Source organism: Erythrolamprus reginae, chromosome 2 (assembly GCF_031021105.1).
Source record: "Erythrolamprus reginae isolate rEryReg1 chromosome 2, rEryReg1.hap1, whole genome shotgun sequence".
Taxonomy (NCBI): Eukaryota; Metazoa; Chordata; class Lepidosauria; order Squamata; family Dipsadidae; genus Erythrolamprus; species Erythrolamprus reginae.
The window spans coordinates 158284237-158304418 of NC_091951.1; the positions used below are offsets into that span (position 1 = coordinate 158284237).

The 20182-nt window shown below is 43.9% G+C and overlaps 1 protein-coding gene across 3 annotated transcripts; it reads right to left on the minus strand.

The window, feature by feature from the left end:
• Positions 1-12346: 12346 nt before the first annotated feature.
• Positions 12347-19804, minus strand: CBX4 (chromobox 4). Of its 3 annotated transcripts, XM_070740177.1 has the most exons (5): positions 19554-19804; positions 19367-19410; positions 18196-18261; positions 15652-15718; positions 12347-14762 (listed from the first exon to the last, which is right to left on the minus strand). In XM_070740177.1, the coding sequence occupies exons 1-5, from the start codon at positions 19620-19622 to the stop codon at positions 13401-13403; spliced, it is 1608 nt and encodes a 535-aa protein (XP_070596278.1). In that variant the 5' UTR covers positions 19623-19804; the 3' UTR covers positions 12347-13400. The 3 variants fall into 3 exon arrangements, with proteins under 3 accessions (XP_070596278.1, XP_070596279.1, XP_070596280.1); XM_070740178.1 differs by lacking the exons at positions 18196-18261; positions 19367-19410; positions 19554-19804 and adding an exon at positions 17094-17328; XM_070740179.1 differs by lacking the exons at positions 18196-18261; positions 19367-19410; positions 19554-19804 and adding an exon at positions 16820-17060.
• Between the last annotated feature and the right edge of the window lie 378 nt (positions 19805-20182).

Below are 20182 nucleotides of genomic sequence, written 5' to 3' on the forward strand. Positions count from 1 at the left end.
TTTGGAGAATAAGTTATGAATATCGGGCTGCAATGTATTACCTCATTAAGTCATAGCTAACAAACCAACACAGAGGCATTCATGCTACAAACTCAGTGTAAAATCAGTCACATTATAGTTTAGCACAGTATGTCAATCCAATCATTCATTCCACTTAGTATCTAGACAGCTTGTGTTCTGTCGGGCTCTCTGGTAGAATCCTCCCAAAAATTCACAGGCACAAATTTCAGACACACACACGTTTGAAAATTCAAAACAATGTTCTTTATAATGAAAATTCACTTAAACCAAGCCCTCTTTTGGTATAGCAAAGAGCACTCGTCTCCAAACAAACTGGCAATTTGTACAAGTCCCTTATCAGTTCTGTGATACTTAGCTTGCAGCTGTGAGGCAATTCACAGTCCTTCTTCTTTCACAAAGTGAAACACACTTTGCCCTGGTTTAGTTTCAAAGCGGGGAAAAATCAGCACACAAAAGGTCAAAGTCAGTAAAGCAGTCATGAAACACAACCATCAGATAATCCTCCACAACGGCCAAACCCACAGGCTGCTATTTATAGCAGCCTCACTAATTACCACAGCCCCACCCAACCACAGGTGGCCTCATTTTCTTTGATAATAATCTCTCAGTTGTTGCCTATGCATCGCTCTCCACATGCGTGACTGTATCATTAACTCTTCTTCTGAATCCAAGGAGGAGCTAGATAATTGATCTCCTTCTGAGCTGTCTGCCACACTCTCCTCCTCCCTGTCACTCATGTCTTCTTGGTCAGAGGAGCCTTCATCAGCAGATTCCACTGCGGGCAAAACAGGCCTGCAGCATGTGGATGGCTCCCTCACATCCACAGTCCTTGGGGCGGGAGCTGGGCCAGAGCTAACCACAACAGCTTGTAACAACTCATAGGAGGAAAGATGTCTTTCTGCATGTTTATGATATGGGCAGAATATGGAATCTCAACAGGAATAGCTTCTTGTACTGAATCTTCCTATTCTGTGCACTCATGTTGCCATCTGTGTCCGACCACTTTAGCATACAGAGTTCAAACATAAATTAACTGGCACTCCTGAGATACCAGGTAGAAGGCCTGATTCCAGGGCTTTAGGATTTCCCACAAGTCCCTACTGCAGAGTCAACAGCAAGCACCTCATTCTTAATAGAATGGAATGGAATGGAATTTTTATTGACCAAGTTAAGAAAATGCATTTGAGATTTCAATAGCTATTCATCTTCTCTCATCTTACCATTGTCACAATTTGGGCCAAACAATGTTAAAACTGAGCAGTTTGTAGACTAATCAGTGGTAGGTGGGAGGGACTGGCTGCTTGGTTTAGGCTACTCTAAATTTCACCCCACCCCAAGATGAATTATGTAAGTAAAACTAGTTATTCATTTGTACTTTTAAAACCAAACATGACATACATTGCACATTCTCCTTATTTTCCCCCCACAATTTCTTTAGCAGGCAGGTTGGCTTGTGAGAAAGTGAATAGCCTAAAAGTAATCTAGAAAGCTTCTATAATCAAAGGCAATTAATCTGGTTTCCTCAGTCTTCTGAACAATTTGACCATTGTACTACAGTGGTCCCATCAGAGACCCCGTGGAGCTGAACTTCTGATAACTTCATGGACAAGCCTTAATTGATTCCTTGAAATTGTCCTGGGGGCTAATAGGATGGACACTGTCTTCTCATGGGATGTTATTTCAACTTCTCAGTCTAGTTTAAAGCCCTAGGATTTTGTGTGAGGGCCTTTCATCTAAATATTAGTGAGGTATTTACTTTGACACAATTATTGCATTGGTCTAAAGTCTCTAACAGATCTAAATTGACTTTAAAACGAGATGGATAAGCTCAGTTGAATGTAATAACTTTGTTCTAAGCATAAAGAAAATCTACCATGTCGTCTAACTCTCTGATGCAGCTTGTGATCAAACCATAATCCATTAAAGCCCTTTAACTAATGTGTTTTTCCCATTTGCTGCATCAAAGAAGTGGTCTGCTGCAAGGGTATGAGCCCAGCTACTTCTGTTCAGTCACTGGTCTCCAGCTGCCAGCAAGCAAATCAGCAAATATCACACACTAAAAATATAGTTTCTTTCTTTGCTATTTGACCAGCGGATGAGCCCCATCCGTTTTGCCTACTTCCGATCTCAGCTGCACCTGAAACTGCCTGTCAGTTACTTATACTTCTTCAGTGCAAGAAATGCTTACAGGAAATGGAATTCGTGAAAACACCCTACAAACTATGCCAAAACACTCAGGGCTTTTTCAGCTTCTCTGATCAGATCAGTCAGGGGGTTAGGTGATATGGGGAAGGGAGTATGCAAGCACTTGGATGAGCTCAAAACAAGTTGCAATTAAGCTTTTTAAAAATATATACAGTATATATACAAGCAATAATGCATTTTGCACAAACTGCTAACCACCAATGATTAAAGGCATTAAATGTAATTAGGGTTGCCAGAGAAACAGGAAGATTCATCTCATAACCACTGACATGTTTCTGATACAGGAAGTGTGGCACAATGCAGGAGCTGTGAGGAGCCTATTCCATTTCATGGCCTGGTATTTTTACAGTTTTTGAAAAATATATTTTGCACTTGACAATAGTACAGCCATTAAATCCAAAGAATTTTATCTTATCCACAATTCACTAACCCATTTGACTCTCGAGTGTCTTTTCCCTTGCTTTTTTTTTTTTAAGTGAAGGATCAGAAGATAAGAACCAGTTTGGTTTCTTTAAAAGAAGCAAAACAAAACAAAAAAACCTTCAGCCCTTAGTTTGAGACAGAAACCAGAATGCGCTCTCAAGTTTGGTATAAATAAATAAATTCATCAGAGACAGATGAAGCAGAGTTCCGGTTCCTCCTTTGGCGCAATCGGAAGCTGGGACCATGACTTCCGCAACTGGCTCTGAACACTCCGGGCCTGAGGGTTCGAATTCGGACCTAAGGCCCCTCCCTAGTTGAGGGGGCAAAGTGAAGGGGGATCACCAAGAGGTTAGAGGGGAGCCACATCTCCCCTCCCCAAGCTGGTGAACCCCTAACTGATGGTTAGAAATATGGCTGCCATGAAGCCAAAGGAAGCCAGAATCAACAAGTTTGAGCAGGAGGGAAAGTGAGCTATTTGCAACCTGAAATGAAAAAGACTGTTTGCTTTTTAAACATCTCCAAAATACAAGGGGGAGGAATAAGGAAGATGAAGAATAATGGTGAGTCAAGCATGCTAAAATAGTGAAGGAAAACTTTTCGGAACTAGGAGGAAAAAAATATTTTCTTGGAAAATTCAAAAGAAGATGTGGCTTTGGAATGATACCCTATTTTAAAGGTGGGGGAAAACTTTGATATTTGATCTAGAAGTTGTCTCTGCCTTACTATTACGCTTACTGGATTTATAAACTTAAAATGATGAAATTGAGCAAGAATAATGAAGAGGAATTTCTGATCTGAAGCCTGAGCACCATTTTGGGAGGCGGGGGGAAGAGGTATAATTCTCAGAAATTTTATCTTTGTTGAACAACTTTGTTGTTAAAATGCCAAAGAAGTGGAAAGTATACCCCAGCAGGGGTGGGCAATTAATTTTGCCATGGGGCTGCATGAGAAATTGGGATGGTTTTAGAGGGCCGGACTAATATAATTAACTCAGTTCTACCCAATACTGTATATGTGAAGGTCATAAGTGTGAAAAAGGGGCATAAGACACTTTTTTCAGGGCCGTTGCGACTTCGAACGGTCAGTAAATGAACCGTTGTAAGTCGAGGACAACCTGCCTTCTGGCCTAGATGTTTTCTGCGGAGCTTCAAAATGGATTCCTGATCTGCTTCTAAAAGAGTGCACTGGTCAGACAGATAATCTTCGACTTCTGTTCTAATCCCAATGGAGGCCAATGTTTCTATCTCCTGAGTAAGACGGTTATTAAGTGAGTTCTGCCTTACTTACCTTTTTTGCCAAAGTCATTAAGTGAATCCCTGCAGTTGCTTGTCAGAAGATCCCCAAAAGATGTTCACATAACCCTGGGACATAGCCACCATCATAACTACGGACCAATTGTCAAGTGTCCAAAGTTTGATCCAATAACCCCTTTCTTTTTCTAACAAACTCCTTCTTTCCTAGAAGGAAGAATAGAAAGAATAAAATGGAAAAGGGGATTAAAAGGGGATACAAAAAAGAAAGAAAGAAAAAGGTTTGGTTCAAAGTTCTGCTCAGATTAAAGAAATTGGAGTTTGAGAAGGGTTGATTAAGCTTGGAGTATTGTTTTGTTTGCTCTTTTTTAACTTTACTTATTTTTTCTATTTAGATATATGAGATTAGGAATTGCTGATCTGGTTTAATAAAGTTAGAAGTATTAATTATAATAAGATATGAGGTAGGTGATACTGATTTGGATTAATGCATCAATGGAATTGAATTTAGAATTGTTGGGGAGATTAATGATGTTAATGATTTTCAATTGATTGAAAATAGAGAATATTTAGAAATTCGTATATGTCTATGTTTTGTTTTTAATTTTCTTTTGTTAACATCTGATTAGCTATACAAGATTTTCTTGGTTTATAGAAAAATGTATAAAGAAAGAAGGAAGCACTTTGGCATAATGGTTAATAAGTTAGAAATATAATTGGTGTTGTACTTTTTGAAGGAACATTTAGGAGTGAATTTAATTAAAAGACAATGTATGTAACTGGATGACAAAATTAGAAAAAAAAATGCAACTTTTTTGATGATTGATATTAGTTACTAACAAAATACTGCATTTTATTCATGGAAAATTAGATGGTACACTGTATTGTTTGAAGGTATGTTGAGAGAAAAATTTAAAAAAATAAACCCCCCTCCCCAAAAAAAGTCCTTCCTTTCTCTTTCCTTCTTTCTTTCTTTCCTTGCTTCCTTCCTTGTTCCCTCCATTTCTCCTTCCTTCCTTCCTCTCCACTTCTCTATTTCCCTCCCTCTTTCCCTTTTCTTTCTTTCTTTCCACTTCTCTCTCTCTCTTTTCCCTCTTTTCCCTTTCTCTCATTCTTTCCCTCTCCCAGGTGCCTCTCCCTCTCCTCCCTTCTCTCTCTCATTTGTTTCTCCTCCCTTTTTGCTCTCGTTTCTCTCACTTTCATTTCTGTTTTTCTCTTTCCTCTCCCTTTTTCTTTCTCTCGTCATAATCCAGAAGCAGGGGCTGCAGGACCCCGGAGGGGGCGGCGGCGGCCGTTTAGTGTAATAATCTCACCACCGCAGGGAGAACTTCTGCGCTTTCTACCTCTACTGTCGCATGGCTGGGCTGCAGCTTTTGGCCGAGAAACCCGCGGCGATGGCCGCCAGCTTGGCAGGAGGCGCTGGTGGTGGACACAGGTGGTGGGAGGAGAGGGAGCCGCAGCTGCCCCTGGTGCCACCTGCTGTGGATGGGCCGGTGCCGAGCCTCCAGTTGCAGATTCTGGGAGAGAGTCTCCGGCTCCGCCTTTCTCTGTAAAGTTTGGGGTGGAGCGCTCAGCTTCCCACCCACCCCAGGAGCGCATGGTGGGCTGACACTGGAATGGGGAGCATTCGGGGCAGGAAAAACCTTCACCGGCAGAAGATTTCCCCACACTTTCCTTGCCGCTCCCCCCCCAACTCTGACACCCGACTTTTCTGCGCAGCCTTGGAAAAGACTGCGCAGGAGGATGTTTTTGTGTGCGTGGCCACATGGACGCACGCCTTAGAGGGAACATTGGCGGGTGGGCCGGTTACAGACAGTGGGTGAGCCGGATGCAGCCCCCGTGCCACCCCTTGCCCAGGTCTACCCCAGGGTATTAAGAGTTTTGATAAACAGCATGTGGAACCGAAAGAAATACTTCAAATTATCAAACTAAAACTGGAAAGGGAAAAAAAATCACAAATGCAGTTCAAACAAAAATGAGAAAAATATGGAGAACTTTGGAAGACTGAAGACTAAAGAAACAAGAGGAATCAAGAAACAAGCAACAACAAAGAAAACACAACAAAGGGATTATTGAAGCACACACAGAGAAAAGGGTAGTAAAGCAGAAGGGGAAATCTCTGGTAAGGGAAAGATAAACGAGGAAAAGAAAGGTAGGAGAAAGAAAGAAAAGACTAGGAAAAAAGGAAAACAATATTAGACACAAAAAACGAAAAAGAGAGGAGAGAAAGATGGAGACTACAACAAAGAAAGAAAGTTAAAGATAAAAACAGGAGTGTTACAAGAAATATGGGGGCAGGTAACCAAAAAAGAAAATGAAAAGAGGATTAAAATATTGGAGCAGGGTAAAAGAGAAGGAATAAAATAAAAATAAAAATGTGTATGTATAATTAGTAGTAATATGTTTGAAAATAAGTTTGATAATAGAAAATATGAAGATTGAATTTTAAATATGTCCTATATTTTATTTTGTACAATAATGAGAAAAAATATGAGAAAAAAAGAGAAAACCTATATTTTTGAATATAAGTTTGATGATAGAAAACATGTAGAAATGAATGGGATATGAATAATTTGTTCGCTGTGATAAGGATAAGGATTCTGCCGGACGAATCCCAGCGACCAGTTAGGTCCCACAGAGTTGGTCTTCTCCGGGTCCCGTCGACTAAACAATGCCGTTTGGCGGGACCCAGGGGAAGAGACTTCTCTGTGGTGGCCCTGGCCCTCTGGAACCAACTCCCCCCAGATATCAGAGTTGCCCCCACCCTCCTTGCCTTTCGTAAGCTCCTTAAAACCCACCTCTGTCATCAGGCATGGAGGAATTGAGATATTCCCTTCCCCCTAGGCTTATAAAAATTTTATGCATGGTATGTCTGTATGTATGATTGGTTTCTTAAATTGGGGTTTCTTTTTAAATTGACTTAAATATTAGATTTGTTTATATTGTTTTATTACTGTTGTTAGCCGCCCCAAGTCTACAGAGAGGGGGGGCATACAAATTTGATTAATAAATAAATAAAATATACGTATGAATAACATGCAGAAATGAGTTTATAAAATAACACAAGAAAAATATTTAAAAAATAGAAAGATTGGAATGTGTAATATATTTTTGAATATATCTGATGATAGAAAAGATGAAGATTGAAAATGTGTAATTTCTAAATAGGTTTTGTATAGAAAGTCTATTGTAATAAGGATAAAATAAATGAATGAATAACATGTAGAAATGAAGTTATAAAATAATATAAGAGAATATGAAGATTGAAATATGTAATTTTGAAATATATTTTGTAAGGGAAAAATAATGAAGTAGAAAAGAGGTTAAAGACATTATAAGATGATTTTTGATCAATGTGTAAGAAATAAATGAAGTAAAATACATCAATATTAGAAATATATAAATCGGGAAATGACCACATCTTTGATTGTTGAAATTAAAAGTGATAAAATAGGAGGGGAAATGATTAAAAATAGATATTAAGAAAAAAAAATCTGAGAGATGTATTGAAAATGAAATGATAATGGATTGTAATTATTTTAAAACAAAAATATTGTTAAGAATATGGATTTATTAAAGCATATGCTCACATGAGAGGGGATGGGGAAGAATTTTAAATTTTAAATGTACTAATAATAGACAAGCACATAAAGATAAAATAAATTAAAGGAATATATATGGAATAAACATGAAAAAATGTAAGACCGTGTAAAATAATTCAAGGTTGCTGGAATACCATCCCAGAAAAATGGAGAAAGTACAGCAAAGGAAGGAGGAAAGGAAGAGGGGAGTAAAAAGAAGAGGAGGAGAAGGAGGAAAGAAGAGGTTAGAAGAAAGTTAAGAGAGAGACTGGAGGAAGAGAAGGAAAGAGGGAGGGGAAGTAGGTTTGGAAAGAGAAAGAGACATGGAAGGTAAGAAGAAAGACAAGGGCTGTATGAGGTAGGATGGTTAGAATAAACAACCTTGAGCCAACAAAATAATAAAGTGCAATATATATGTGCAAATATTTTGTAAAATAATGAAATGAGATGATAAATATGTGAAAATGTCTATATGGGAGTAAAAAAAAACTTTTTCTAAAAAATAAAGAAACAGATGAAGCAGGGGATGGGAACACAGTATTTTTATTTTGAAAAACAAGAGCTTTCTCCACCATCAACAGCAGACAGCAACCCTCCTTCCAAAGCTGAAGGAAATCAGCAATTGTCAGATGACCTTAACATGTTCTACTGCAGGTTTGATAGGAAACTCCAACCACCTATCTCCACAACCTCCATCCCAGACACACCAATAACTCCTACAACTGAACCCATCCCATTGGATTCACAACCCCTGGTGACCACAGAAGAGGAAGTGAAGCATCTATTTCACAGACAGAAGCCAGGAAAAGCACCAGGCCCAAACAACATAACTTCTTCTTGCTTAAAAGTCTGTGCTGACCAATTGGCCCCCATCTTCACCCAAATCTTCAACAAATGACAAGATATGCCATGTTCCTTCTTGCTTCAAATGCTCCACTATCATCCCAGTGCCGAAGAAGCCCTCCATCAAGGAACTGAGTGACTACAGACAGGTTGCTCTAACATCTGTAGTTATGAAAACCTTTGAAAGGTTAATGATGTTCCACTTGAAAACCATCACGGATCTAGTTAGCCCCTCTGCAACTTGCATACCAAGCAAATAGAATGACAGATGCACTACATCCTACATCTTGAATCTCCCAAAACCTACGCTAGGGTCCTCTTTGAAGACTTCTGTTCAGCATTCAGTACCATCATACCAGACATTCTTCTAACTAAACTAGCTAGCGGTACCTGAACACACTTGTAAGTGGATCACAAGCTTCCTAAGATAGGAAGCAGAGGTGAAGCTAGGCAAAATCGCATCAGATACCTGTATAATTAGCACAGCCCTCCCCCTCCACAAGGCTCTGTACTCTCACTACTTCTCTCCATAGTTCCCTCTAAGCTGAGCAGTGAGCAATCGCTCACTTAAAAATCATCAACTCAGAGTTTTCCAAACCTGCCCAGAAGCTGAGAGGGAAAGAGTGAGAGGGAAGGAGAGAGAGATGAAGAGAGGAAGAGAGAGAAACAGATAGAAAAAAGAGAGGAAGGAAAAGAGAAAGAAAAAGAATGGGAATAAGGAATAGAGAAAGAAAATCAAAATGTACTTTGAAACTAGCTCAACTATTTAAGTGGCATTTTGATATTGATAGAGTTGCCCTATTATGAGCTCACTGTTATAGACACACAGTACAGTATTTTATTTTGAAATTCTCTGAGGCAAAACAGGGTGGGTTTTTTATTTGTTTGTTTGTTTGTTTATTTATTTATTATTTCTGTGCCGCCCAGTCCCAAAGGGACTGCCGCTCAGACACTATACTTTTCCGCCCACCCCCCAAAAAAATTAGAGGGAACACTGCTTTCTCTCTATATATCAATGACTGCATCTCAAATGATCCATCTGTTAAACTACTAAAGTTTAGATTGGTCTCATTTGAAACGATGAAACTGCATACAGATGGGAGGTTGAACAACTGGCTTCATGGTGCAACCGGAACAATCTGGAACACTCTGGAACACTCAAAACTGTAGAAATGGTGGTAGACTTTAGGAGAAACCCTTCCATCCTTCCACCTCTCACAATACTAGACAACCCAGTATCAACAGTATAGACCTTCAAATTTCTAGGTTCTATCATATTTCAAGAACTAAAATGGTCATCTCATCAAAAACCTCATTAAAAAATACAACGTTCTTTCTGTGCCAACTCAGGAAGCTCAAACTGTCCAAGGAGCTGGGGATACAGCTCTGCAGAGGAATTATTGAGTGTCATCTGCATCTCTATAACTGTCTGGTTTAGTTCTGCAACCCAACAAGACAGACACAGGCTTCACAGGATAATCAGAACTGCAGAAAAAACAATTACTGCCAACCTGCCTTCCATTGAGGACCTGTATACTGCACGAGTCAGAGGGCAGTGAAAATATTTACTGACCCCTCACATCCTGGACATAAATTGTTTCAACTCTACCCTCAAAACGATGCTATAGAACACTGTACACCAAGACAACTATACACAAGAATTTTTTCCCGAGCATCACTCTGCTAAACAAATAATTCCCTCACCACTGTCAAACTATTCACTAAGGCTGCATTACTATTTCTATCAGTCTTCTCATTCCTATCACCCATCTTCTCCTACCTATGACTGTAATTTGTTGCTTGTATCCTTATGATTTATATTAATAGTTCCCGGATTGCTTATTTGTAGCCCATGACAATCATTAAGTGCTGTACCTCATGATTCTTGACAAATGTATCTTTTCTTTTATGTACACTGAGAGCATCTGCACCAAATTCCTTGTGTGTCTAGTCACACTTGGCCAATAAAGAATTCTATTCTATTTCTCTCCACCTTTAAATTAGGAATAAATGTAATAAACCAACTTATGAGAAACAGATGAGGCAGAAGATGGAAACATTTCATTTTTTAAAAAAAATTAAATTTTTCCCTTGAGTTTCTTCAAAATTCTTAAAATTTTAATTAGGAAATCCAACTTTGTTCTTATAAACCATAACTCAATACACACTTACCTGAAGGAAATCCGATTTGGTTCAATGGCACTAGTTTAAGATAAAATGCAGGAAATAGTATGAGGGCAGACTAGATGGACCATGAGGTCTTTTTCTGCCTTCAATCTTCTATGTTTCTGTTTCTGTATGTACGTACATACTGTATGTTGTCATATGATTGCAATAGCTTGCCACTGGTTTATATTTAACAAGAAAGTTGGCTCAGGAAGAAAGCAGGGGTGTTTTTTTTAAATGAAGCATATTTGCTTGTAAGAGAGAGAAAATGGGGGTTGCCTTTGAGTAGTCATGTTAAGCCAAATCAGGCCTTTAATCGGACAGATTACTGCCACTGTTGCTTTTTATCCTTCTTCCAACGTTTTTTGAAGGAGACTTTTGTTCAATTTCCACGAACTGTTGTTCAATGTTGTGACACGATTAAAATCCTCTGCTCTCAGAGAGCTGCTAGCATGAGTCAGACACACATAATCCAGTCTGAGGTGTGCTTCTTGGAAAGCAAGTCCTGCCTCCAATTCATTTTGCTTCCAAGAAAGAATTGATTCACCCCCCCACCCCCACCCCAAGCTGGCATCTTTGATTGCCCAAATGGGAATTAGCATGAATTCCTTCACATTCTTATTATTTGCTTTTCAGCAATGGGATGGCTGCCTTAAGCATGCATGATCTACCGCAGGGCAAGATGGAAACCGTTCCCAAACAGGGAAATATAATTTCCTTGTCATTGTGCTCACAAAACTGTCTTCCCTCATCCTCCCACATAGAATCCAGTATCTCCAGCAAAGTGTTTCGACCATATTTAGATTCAGATGTGGAGCTCAGGCCCAGCTTTCAATGAATTCCTCCCCACTCCTGTAGTCCAGAGACCAAATTCATGCTTAGCAAGCCTGTAGTCCCAAGCAAGCATCCTTCCTGCCGGTACTGACGATGCTGAATTAGAGAAGCCAACGACTTGCTGAGCTCCAGGCTAGCACCTTCCATTCTGCTGCTCAGGACTTATCCTGGAGACATCTGGTAGGGGAGTTTCTTTTCAGTTAATTTTGATTTCTCAGAGACAAGAGATATATTACTTTGGGGTTATGAAACATCCTCTGAACCAGGGGTTTCGGTTACCACAGCTCAACCGCATTCTTTGAGGAAGGCTGTTATTTGGCTTTCTCAATAACCTTTGCAGCAAATGCTACTGCTTACTACCCGCTAACTGTGCCATGTCCTTTATCTCTGCATGGCATGCAAAGATAGGCGAAAGCAAAGGCATTGTTTGCTTAATGGTGAGAAGCATCCTGTTGACTGTACAGTTGAAAAACTAGTTAGAATAATTTGGTCATTGCTACCGATGTAAACTTTACCTTCCTGTACACACCCCAACCTAACAGGGCAGAACACCCACCACGTTCCATACAAATCATGCTTAGACATCACAGGCAGTGGAGAAAGAAGCCTTTTACTATCATTTCATCTCAATGGTTCATTTTAAGCTTTCTTGAGAAATTAAAACTGACTTCTTAAGATACCCAAATGTTTTCTATTACCAAGGCCAAGATAATAGCATGTTCCAGGCCATTATGTACTCACCGCTTGGGTGCTAATAAATGTGCGTGGCTCCTCCCTTTCTCCTGCACTGTTTCAGAAAGCATGCCAGGGCAAAACTGCTTAGCTATCATTTGCAAGCTTTTGAGTGACTCTCAAGAGAACTGTGTGTGTCACCAAGTCCCGTTTGCGGCACCACAAAGTTATTGCCTCCCTCTTGCCTGCATTTGAAAAGCAAGCAACCGGGCTGGCCACTTGAACTGCCCTGTGTTGCAGCCAGACCTCAGGATCCCCAATGTTTCAATAAAAGGACTCCACACCACCTGCCATTTTTTGAAAGGTTTATAGACCTTTGCAATGACTGCATGACACAGAGTTTACCTTCCTCCTCCCTCTGGTTTCTGAAGGCACCAAGGTGCCTGTCGGGGGGGGCTGAGGCCCTCCTGCTTCACAGCAAGCCTTTGCCATCCCGGCCTAGGCCAGCTGCAGAACATCAAATGCACTTTCCACATATTACCATTTAATATTTACATTCAAGCAATTCATAATAATTGGAAGCTTATAGTTTAGACATTTCTAGTAGCAGCAATTTCTATAATAGCTTTAGATTATTTTAGGGGGGTGTTGCACACTGAGATAGGAAAAAAATGTATGTATACATACATACATATACATGTGTGTATGTACACACACATATATATACATACATATGCACACACCAACTCTGTGTGTGTGTATATATATATATATGAATGATGGTCCTGCAGTTTTACAAAAACAAGGAGCGAGGAAATCAAAAGGAGAAGTGGCTTTTAAAAAGGGAAGGAAAGAAAATATTCTGATATAGCTTTTTATATATATATAATATATATGTATTTAATATAATTATATATATATATAGGGCATTCTAGGGAACTCCATAAATCTAGGCTTTTTATATTTCATTATATAAATACCTACAAATAAATATAATTGCATGACCCGCCTGGGGAGGCCTGCCTTCAGTTCAAACAATACATTTTTTAGCAACAACACATACAAACGGGAGCATGAACCACTGAACAAGTTAGCACTGTTAAAATATAATACTATAGAACTCTTCTCCCGTGAGTTAACTGGAGAGCCGGCACCCCTCGATGCATCCTGATGCTCGAGACTCTGGCAGGCCAAGTGCGCCTTGCGGGAAGGCTGAGGGGAAACCTTGCACCCACCAACCCTCCCATATTCCAGGCAGCGAAGTGTGTGTTTGATCTCGAGAGGACCTGCTCTTTGCTGCTGCTCCACAGTGCCATAGAGTTTCTCTGGGTAGAGCGGTATCTTAGGGGGAGGAGCCAGGCTGCCTAGGGAGAAACACAGGAGGAAGAGCTTGCCCCTAAGCTCCTCACACCGTCACATATTCCTTAAAGGTCACTGTCAGGCAGTTTGCAGTCACATCCGTAATTATTATATTCCCAAAAAAAGGCTTGAACTCTTGCACAGGCTCCTCTTCCTCCTCCACTTCAAAGTGCTCCACCTGCTTTTCCGGCTCAGGCCCCGACTGTTCTGGTGACGCCGGCACAATCTCTGGCTTCACCTGCACTAAGCCAAGCTCTCTGTCCCCCCGAGTCTTGACGCAACGCAAGTCTATGGGCTCATCTAAGTCAGAGTCCAACAGGATGACCTCAGGCTGAGAGGTGGGATAGGCCGGGGACTCGATTTTTTCTGGGGCAGGAGAGTTCAGGCAGGTGGGGGCACTGATGCTCCGGGAAGTGAGGCGCTTCTTGCCACTCTCCTTGTCTCCGTGGGGCTCAGAGAGGCAGCGTTTCCGGGAGCCACCATAACTGGACAAAGGGCTCAGTCCTGGGGTAGGGGAGGTCTGCTCCGGCTGGCTAGGATCCAGGGTCCAGGCAACCAAGTTGGGTTTGGTGGTCAACTGCAGGGGTTGCTGCTCAGGAACAGGCGGTTCTTGGCTGGGGGCCACCGTCTTGGAAGGGGAGCTTTCTAGCTCAGAAGGAAGCTGACTGACCCCTGTGCCAGCTTTCCCTCTGAGACCATTATTCAGCCACCTCTCCTCCCCGGGTTTTTTCCAGGACTCCTGCCTCTCCTCAGACCCTCTCTTAGTAGTCCTCTCCTCGGCCACCCGCTTCTTGGGGTGCTCCCCGGATTTAATCTTTACTGCCTGCATGCCATTCTCCATGTACTTGCTCATGACAATGACAATGCGTCCATTCTTATTTTTGTTCTTCACAATTTTCATTTTGTCACCAATGCCGTTGCTGGTCACGCCCTCCCGGGGGGATGGTGTTGGCGGCCCTGTACCACTGGAGAGGTTCTTCTCTGCCCCGTTCTTTCCTTCAACCCCAGTCAAACTCTTGACGGGGTTCAGCAAAGTCTTTGTGGGGCCATGGGACCACTTGTCCGACTGGGACATCAACGGGCTTTTGCTGTGCTCCATGCAGGCCTGTCCTTGCTGCGGCTCCTTGTTGTTAGGCTGGTAGTGAGGTTCGTACATTTTGGGGTCCGGCTGATAGTGGTGGTGCTTTTTGCTGTTCAGCTGATAGTAGTACTTCCCTTTGCTGTGCGACTGGTGTTTGATGCTGCTCTCCTTGCTGTTGGGCTGATACTGGTGGTGCTTCTTGCTGTTGAGTTCGTACTGATGCTGCTGGCTTTTGCCCGAGCTGTTGAGATCCAGCTTGGGCCTGTTCTCCGTGGCTGGGTCCTGCAGGCCACTGAGGATATTAGAGCGACGTGCAAAAGACGGCAGCTGTAAGCAAGGAGGAAAAACATATATATATTAGGAAATTCAGAAAAGCTTCTGGAACTGATCAGAACAAACATCTGGCTTGGCAGCTCAGAAGGCTTTACAAAGTCATGTAACCTTTCCCTGATAGGAGAGTGGAGGATATAAGGAATCTTTCACCCAATCACCCCTTTAAGCACAAAGGCAAAAACACTACGTAAGAAGCAAATGTGATAAACCAAGGAAAAGCAGCAGCCAGCAATACCGATGAACAAAACATCCTACCCATTGCAGCCGCATGCCTTTTCTCTGGCCAGTTGTTCCTTGGCCCTTTGCTTTGCTAATCCTTACAGCCCAACTAGCCATCGTCCTTCCTAACCGCAAGGATTTCTTTTAGAGAAGGCAAGCCGGTGAGTGGTAGCCAGCAGGCTTCTTTCTGCTGTTTCCCAGAAACTTTTTAAATCTGGAAGACAGAGTTATGGAGTTTCCAGAGTCAGCCCAAGCCTGACAAATACTGTGCCATGTTAAGAGCTTGCATGGCCTTGAGGCCTTCTGAAACTGCTCTTAGCAGGTGTGCTGGTTGTACAGGACAAAAAAAAAAGGGTAGAACAGGGCTTTCTAAGGCATTTATTGTTAACAAGGCAAGTGTGCACATGGGTCTCTGAGAACATGATGAAACTAAGATGAAATTCTCTCCCTTGGGATATGCACTAGAAAAGGAAGGGAATATTAATTAATTGGAGGAAAACAAACTAGTCACTAACAAAGCCTCACTTTTTTTAAAAAAAAACCAAACCCAAGTCAGCCTGTTCAGCAAGATTCCACCTTCAGGAGTCACTTACTTTCACTTTTAGTATAGATTGTTGCATTTTACTCTGATGAAAAGAAAGGCAGCAGCATTGATTGAATTTACCTGAACTACCAGTGGCTTTGGTTTTGGTCCTCGCTTGCGGTATCCCATAAGTTGCTCTTGCCTCTCCCTGAATAATATCAACAAAGATACAATTAGAAATGTTTGACCTCAGAAATATTTATTTATTTAGTCTGTTTGTTTCATGCTATTTTAATACAGACAGAAGATGAAAGTGACAATCCCTAGGCAGACTTCCTGGGAATAAGCGTCACTGAATCGCTGTGTCTTTTAAGGGGAGACACATGGGACCGCGCTGAGTGTTTAGAACAGAGCAGCAGGAAGAGACTACAGGAAACACGGAGGAAACACTGAAAGGTCACAGGAATTAATACCAGTCAGTAAGCATAGCTCCCTCAAGGGCCTGTGCTACAGAGAGCAATGACATCCAGAAACAAGCAGGAAGGGAGGGGCACTTATGTATTTTCACATACAGATAGCACATATTAAATGGGCAGATCAGAAAGTGTAAAGTCAAGATTTGGGGGGGGGGGGGGGGCAAATTATCATCATACATCAAGCCAAAAAAATGAGCTACCATACAAGGATGCACCATACAAGGATGAATCACCAAGCCAAAAAAAAGCACCTTTTAAGATCTAGGAAGACACAGACAAGCCTGAAAATTTTCTCCTTCCCATAATGCCCAGAATACTATCAGTGCTGCCCCGACATCCAAAAGAGCCAATTTATATTTCAGCTATTTTAAATTCCTGCAAACCATTCATCTACCTGCTCAAATTTCAATTGAGCAGAAACCAGAACTTCTTCTGAAGGCCTCTGCACCTCAGTTTATAAACTGGCTACCATTTTGTTAAAAATTTGAATCCGAACCTGCCAACAAACTCTTGAGTTTAATGATACTGCTGCTTTACAAATATCTCCAAACGTCCATGTTCTAAGAAGCTTCTACAGCTTCAGATATGTCCTCAGCCAAACAACCAGCTTTTATTTGAAAGCAAAGAAGCTACAGATGTGCAAGGCAGCCCTTCAAACCTCCTGGAAAACACAGCTGCTTCCAGCCAAATAAAACTATTCAGAATATGAAAAACTATTCTGCACTTCCGCTTCTTTGCCCCCATTCATTCTTTTGTCATAAGAGGCATTCCTCTAATTCCAAAAATCTGTATTTTGGTGGCCTCCCATATTCAAGAACAAAACCAGCACTTACTTTTGAGGTCAGTGTAGCTGGGTCACATTTAGAAGAACAGTACTCAAGGATGTCATATTAAAAAGAAAAAGAAAGCAGGCAAGGCTCCAAAAGACAAATCCAGATTTTGTACCAAACACCACATATGCAATAGATTGCAGGAAATGGCAAAGCAGATAAGCTTTGAAGAAGAACAGGCTGCAGTGCTATAGGAACTATCAGCAACAAACATCCAACTTCCCACCCAGGCACTGGCAGGGCGGCTGCAGCAGGCGCTGCACTGGATGCTAATCACCTCATTAGGATTCCTATGATAAGGCGGCTTCTCCACACCCGCTGCCTCAGAGGCCGCTCATTCGCCGGCAATGGGGAAGGGTGGGGATTCCGCTCCCCCCCTCCCCTCCGGCTCGCTTAACGGCAAAGGAACCAAATTATCCACCGAACCCGGGAGAAGGGAAGGTCATTTCCCCGACCAGGTGCGGCCTTTAACTCGGCCCACCAGCGGCGGCGCGCCTCAAACTGACGCCACAAACTGAAGGGCGGGAAACGAAGGCGCGCAAGGGGATGCAGGTTCTCCTCGCTCCCTGCAACTCAGGGTTATCGACGCCCCCCCCCCCCCCGTTAGGAATTCCGAGAGAAATAAGGTTAGGTCGGAGCCTCTCCTCAGGCAGAACAAACAGGCCGCATTTTAGGAGCTGTAGAAAAGGGCAAGAGCAAGACGACACAGTAGCCTTTCCCTCAAGGCCCGAAGAGGGTATTTGCTTCGAGGTCAAGATCCTGCAGAAAATCAGGCACGCGCACAGCGGGGGTGGTTGTGTGTGCATGTGATATGTGTGTGGTGTGTGTTTGCGCGTGCATAACCCAGCCCTTCAACCTTCGCGATGCTTCCCCAGGCCCCGCCCGGCATGCATGCCATTTTATTTTTTTTTGCGAGCTGTCACCGAGACTGGGCGAGAGGAGGGGGCTCTCGCGCGGGCACTTTTTGCAGTCGCGATTCTACCCCGGCAAAAAAAAAAAAAACCCTGCAGAAGCAGCAGGCTGCGCACACCCCGCCGCCGCTCCCTTCCGTCACGTGCAGGCGCCACAAGCCCAGCAACGAGCTCCGAGCCAGGCAACTTCGCGCTGCAAAAAGGAAGTCCCGCCACGCAGCGAAGGGGTTCCAACCCCGAAGTTCCGCAACCGTGCAGCGCGGCTTGCCCAAGGGTCGCCACGCTCCCGCCGACCTGCCCTGCACAGCCAAAACGGGGGGGGGCGTTTTCTTCCACAGCCATGTCTACCCACCCACCCCGCTGCAAGGAGCGACTACTTCGGAGGCTTCCTCCTCCGGAGAAGCCCGATCGGGGCAGACTTATACACACACACACAAACACGCGTCAGTAACGCCAAAGCAAACTCACCTGTTTTGAAAAGCGATCAGCAGCCTGGGATCCAGGATATTTTCCTCCGGCTCCCACGTGTTATATCTTGCAAAAGATGAAGACACGGCATGATTGGTGGCAGGATTTTCAAAACATTCACAATACCCCTATTCATGCAGCGCTATTTGGGAAAGGGAGCCCCTCTCCGGGCGGGCGGCGTGGGGCCATTTTAGAAGCTGGCTGCAATAGCCATCACACACACACACACACACACGCTTTCTAGGACCCGTTTCAAAACTGCGCATTCAGGACTGGCGCTAACCGGAGGAGGGGGAGGGGTCGTTTGGCGGGAGAGAGAGAGAGAGGGAGGCTATGCCGATCTGTTTATTTAGCCCAGTTATTATTCCAGAGGAATTCCATGCATATTACAGAGGAGGGGGTTCAAAGCCCCGCCGATTCCCTGAGGGAGCCGGCCAAAAGACTCCCAGGCTTATCCCTCCCTCCGCTATTTCTAAATCTGACGGCCCCTTCCTCGTCATCCTGCTCCCCCCCCCCCCATCCCGGCTCCCATCATTTCGGGCTTGGAACCCTCCCCCCCTCAGCTCATTTTCAACTCCTTCGATCCAGCCCCCCCCCCAAAAGTAGCCCAAGCGGAGGATTTGGCTCCGGTTTGAAATGTGCAAGCTTCACTTTGCCAGCAGGACAGCACCCGGGTGACAGGGATCGCCTTTCGCCGCCCTCTTCATCCCGAGCAGATTCAAGGATTTCAAGCATGGGTGGATTTTTCTTTTTTAATGGGTTTTCTCCTCTCCCCCCCCCCCCCCCGATCTCCGGGGCTGCTCGGTTCTGCAATATGGAGCCTGCTTTCCAAGGGAAAGGAGCCATTTTCTGCAACTGCTGCACATCAGTCCGCCTTGCCTTCCTCCCCCCGAACTGCAGGCTCTGCACACACATACACACACACACACACACACACACACACACACACACAAACAAACAGAGGGCCTCTATTTGGCCGCCTCCCCAATTAATGAGTCCTCCCTTTTTAACTCCTGTATATACTGGGTATACAGTATTTAAAAATGAAGGCACTTTTGAGGTTGCTGGAGCAAGGCAGAATACCCGCGGCGGCTGGATCCGACATCGGATCCCGCGTTTTAAGGACGCCGGGTCCTTTTCCACAGTGGCCGATTCCCTTCCCGGGACTTACTTAGAGGACCATCCCCTCCATTTGACGAGGTATTCCGCTCGGCCCTGCAAAGAGAAGAAGGATAAATATATATGTATATGTCAGGATCCGGAGAGAGAGAGATCTCGGGGAGGCTTTTCCTCAACGTCCCTTCGGCGGCTCTCCAGTTTCCACCCCTTCAGCTTCCAAGGCTGGGCTGGCGGCTCACCTTCCGCATTCGCTGCTTTTCGATGCTTTCCACCGCGAAGACGTGCTCCCCCACCGCCGGCAGCTCCATTTTTTGTGGAATCGTTCTCGTGGTGGGGGTGGGAGAGGACGCGATCCCGAGGAAGGGGGAACGGGGAACACCGGAGGGTCTTGCGTCCCGCAAAGACAGACGACTCTCCCCGGCCGTCGCGCTTCGCCTTTTCCAGACGACTGAGCTTGCAGCCTTTCGCAGCGGCGCAACTCATGCAAATCCTGCTGGGGACGTCAAAGGAGGCGGGGACCTCGCTGCCTGTCAAAGTGGGAAGCGACGAGTTGATTGGCTCGGGGCTTTCCGAGGGCGGGGAAAAGGGGGAGAGGACGGGAGGGAGGAGGGGCTTTGGCTCCACTCTCCCCCCTCCCTTTCCCTTTTTGCAGGCGGCGGGGCGTGTATGCGTGTTAGCGAAGATTTGGCTGCTCCGTTGCTCAGCAAACTACCCTCGGTCCCCTCCCCCCACCTCGCCAGGAAGGTTTCGAAATGCTTCCAGGCGGGCAGTGCCAGGGGGGGGAATGCAAGCCGCGATGCCATAGCAGAGCCATGGAGACCCCCCCGACCCCCTCTGGCTGGTCCCACCCGCGCAATTGCAGCTCGCA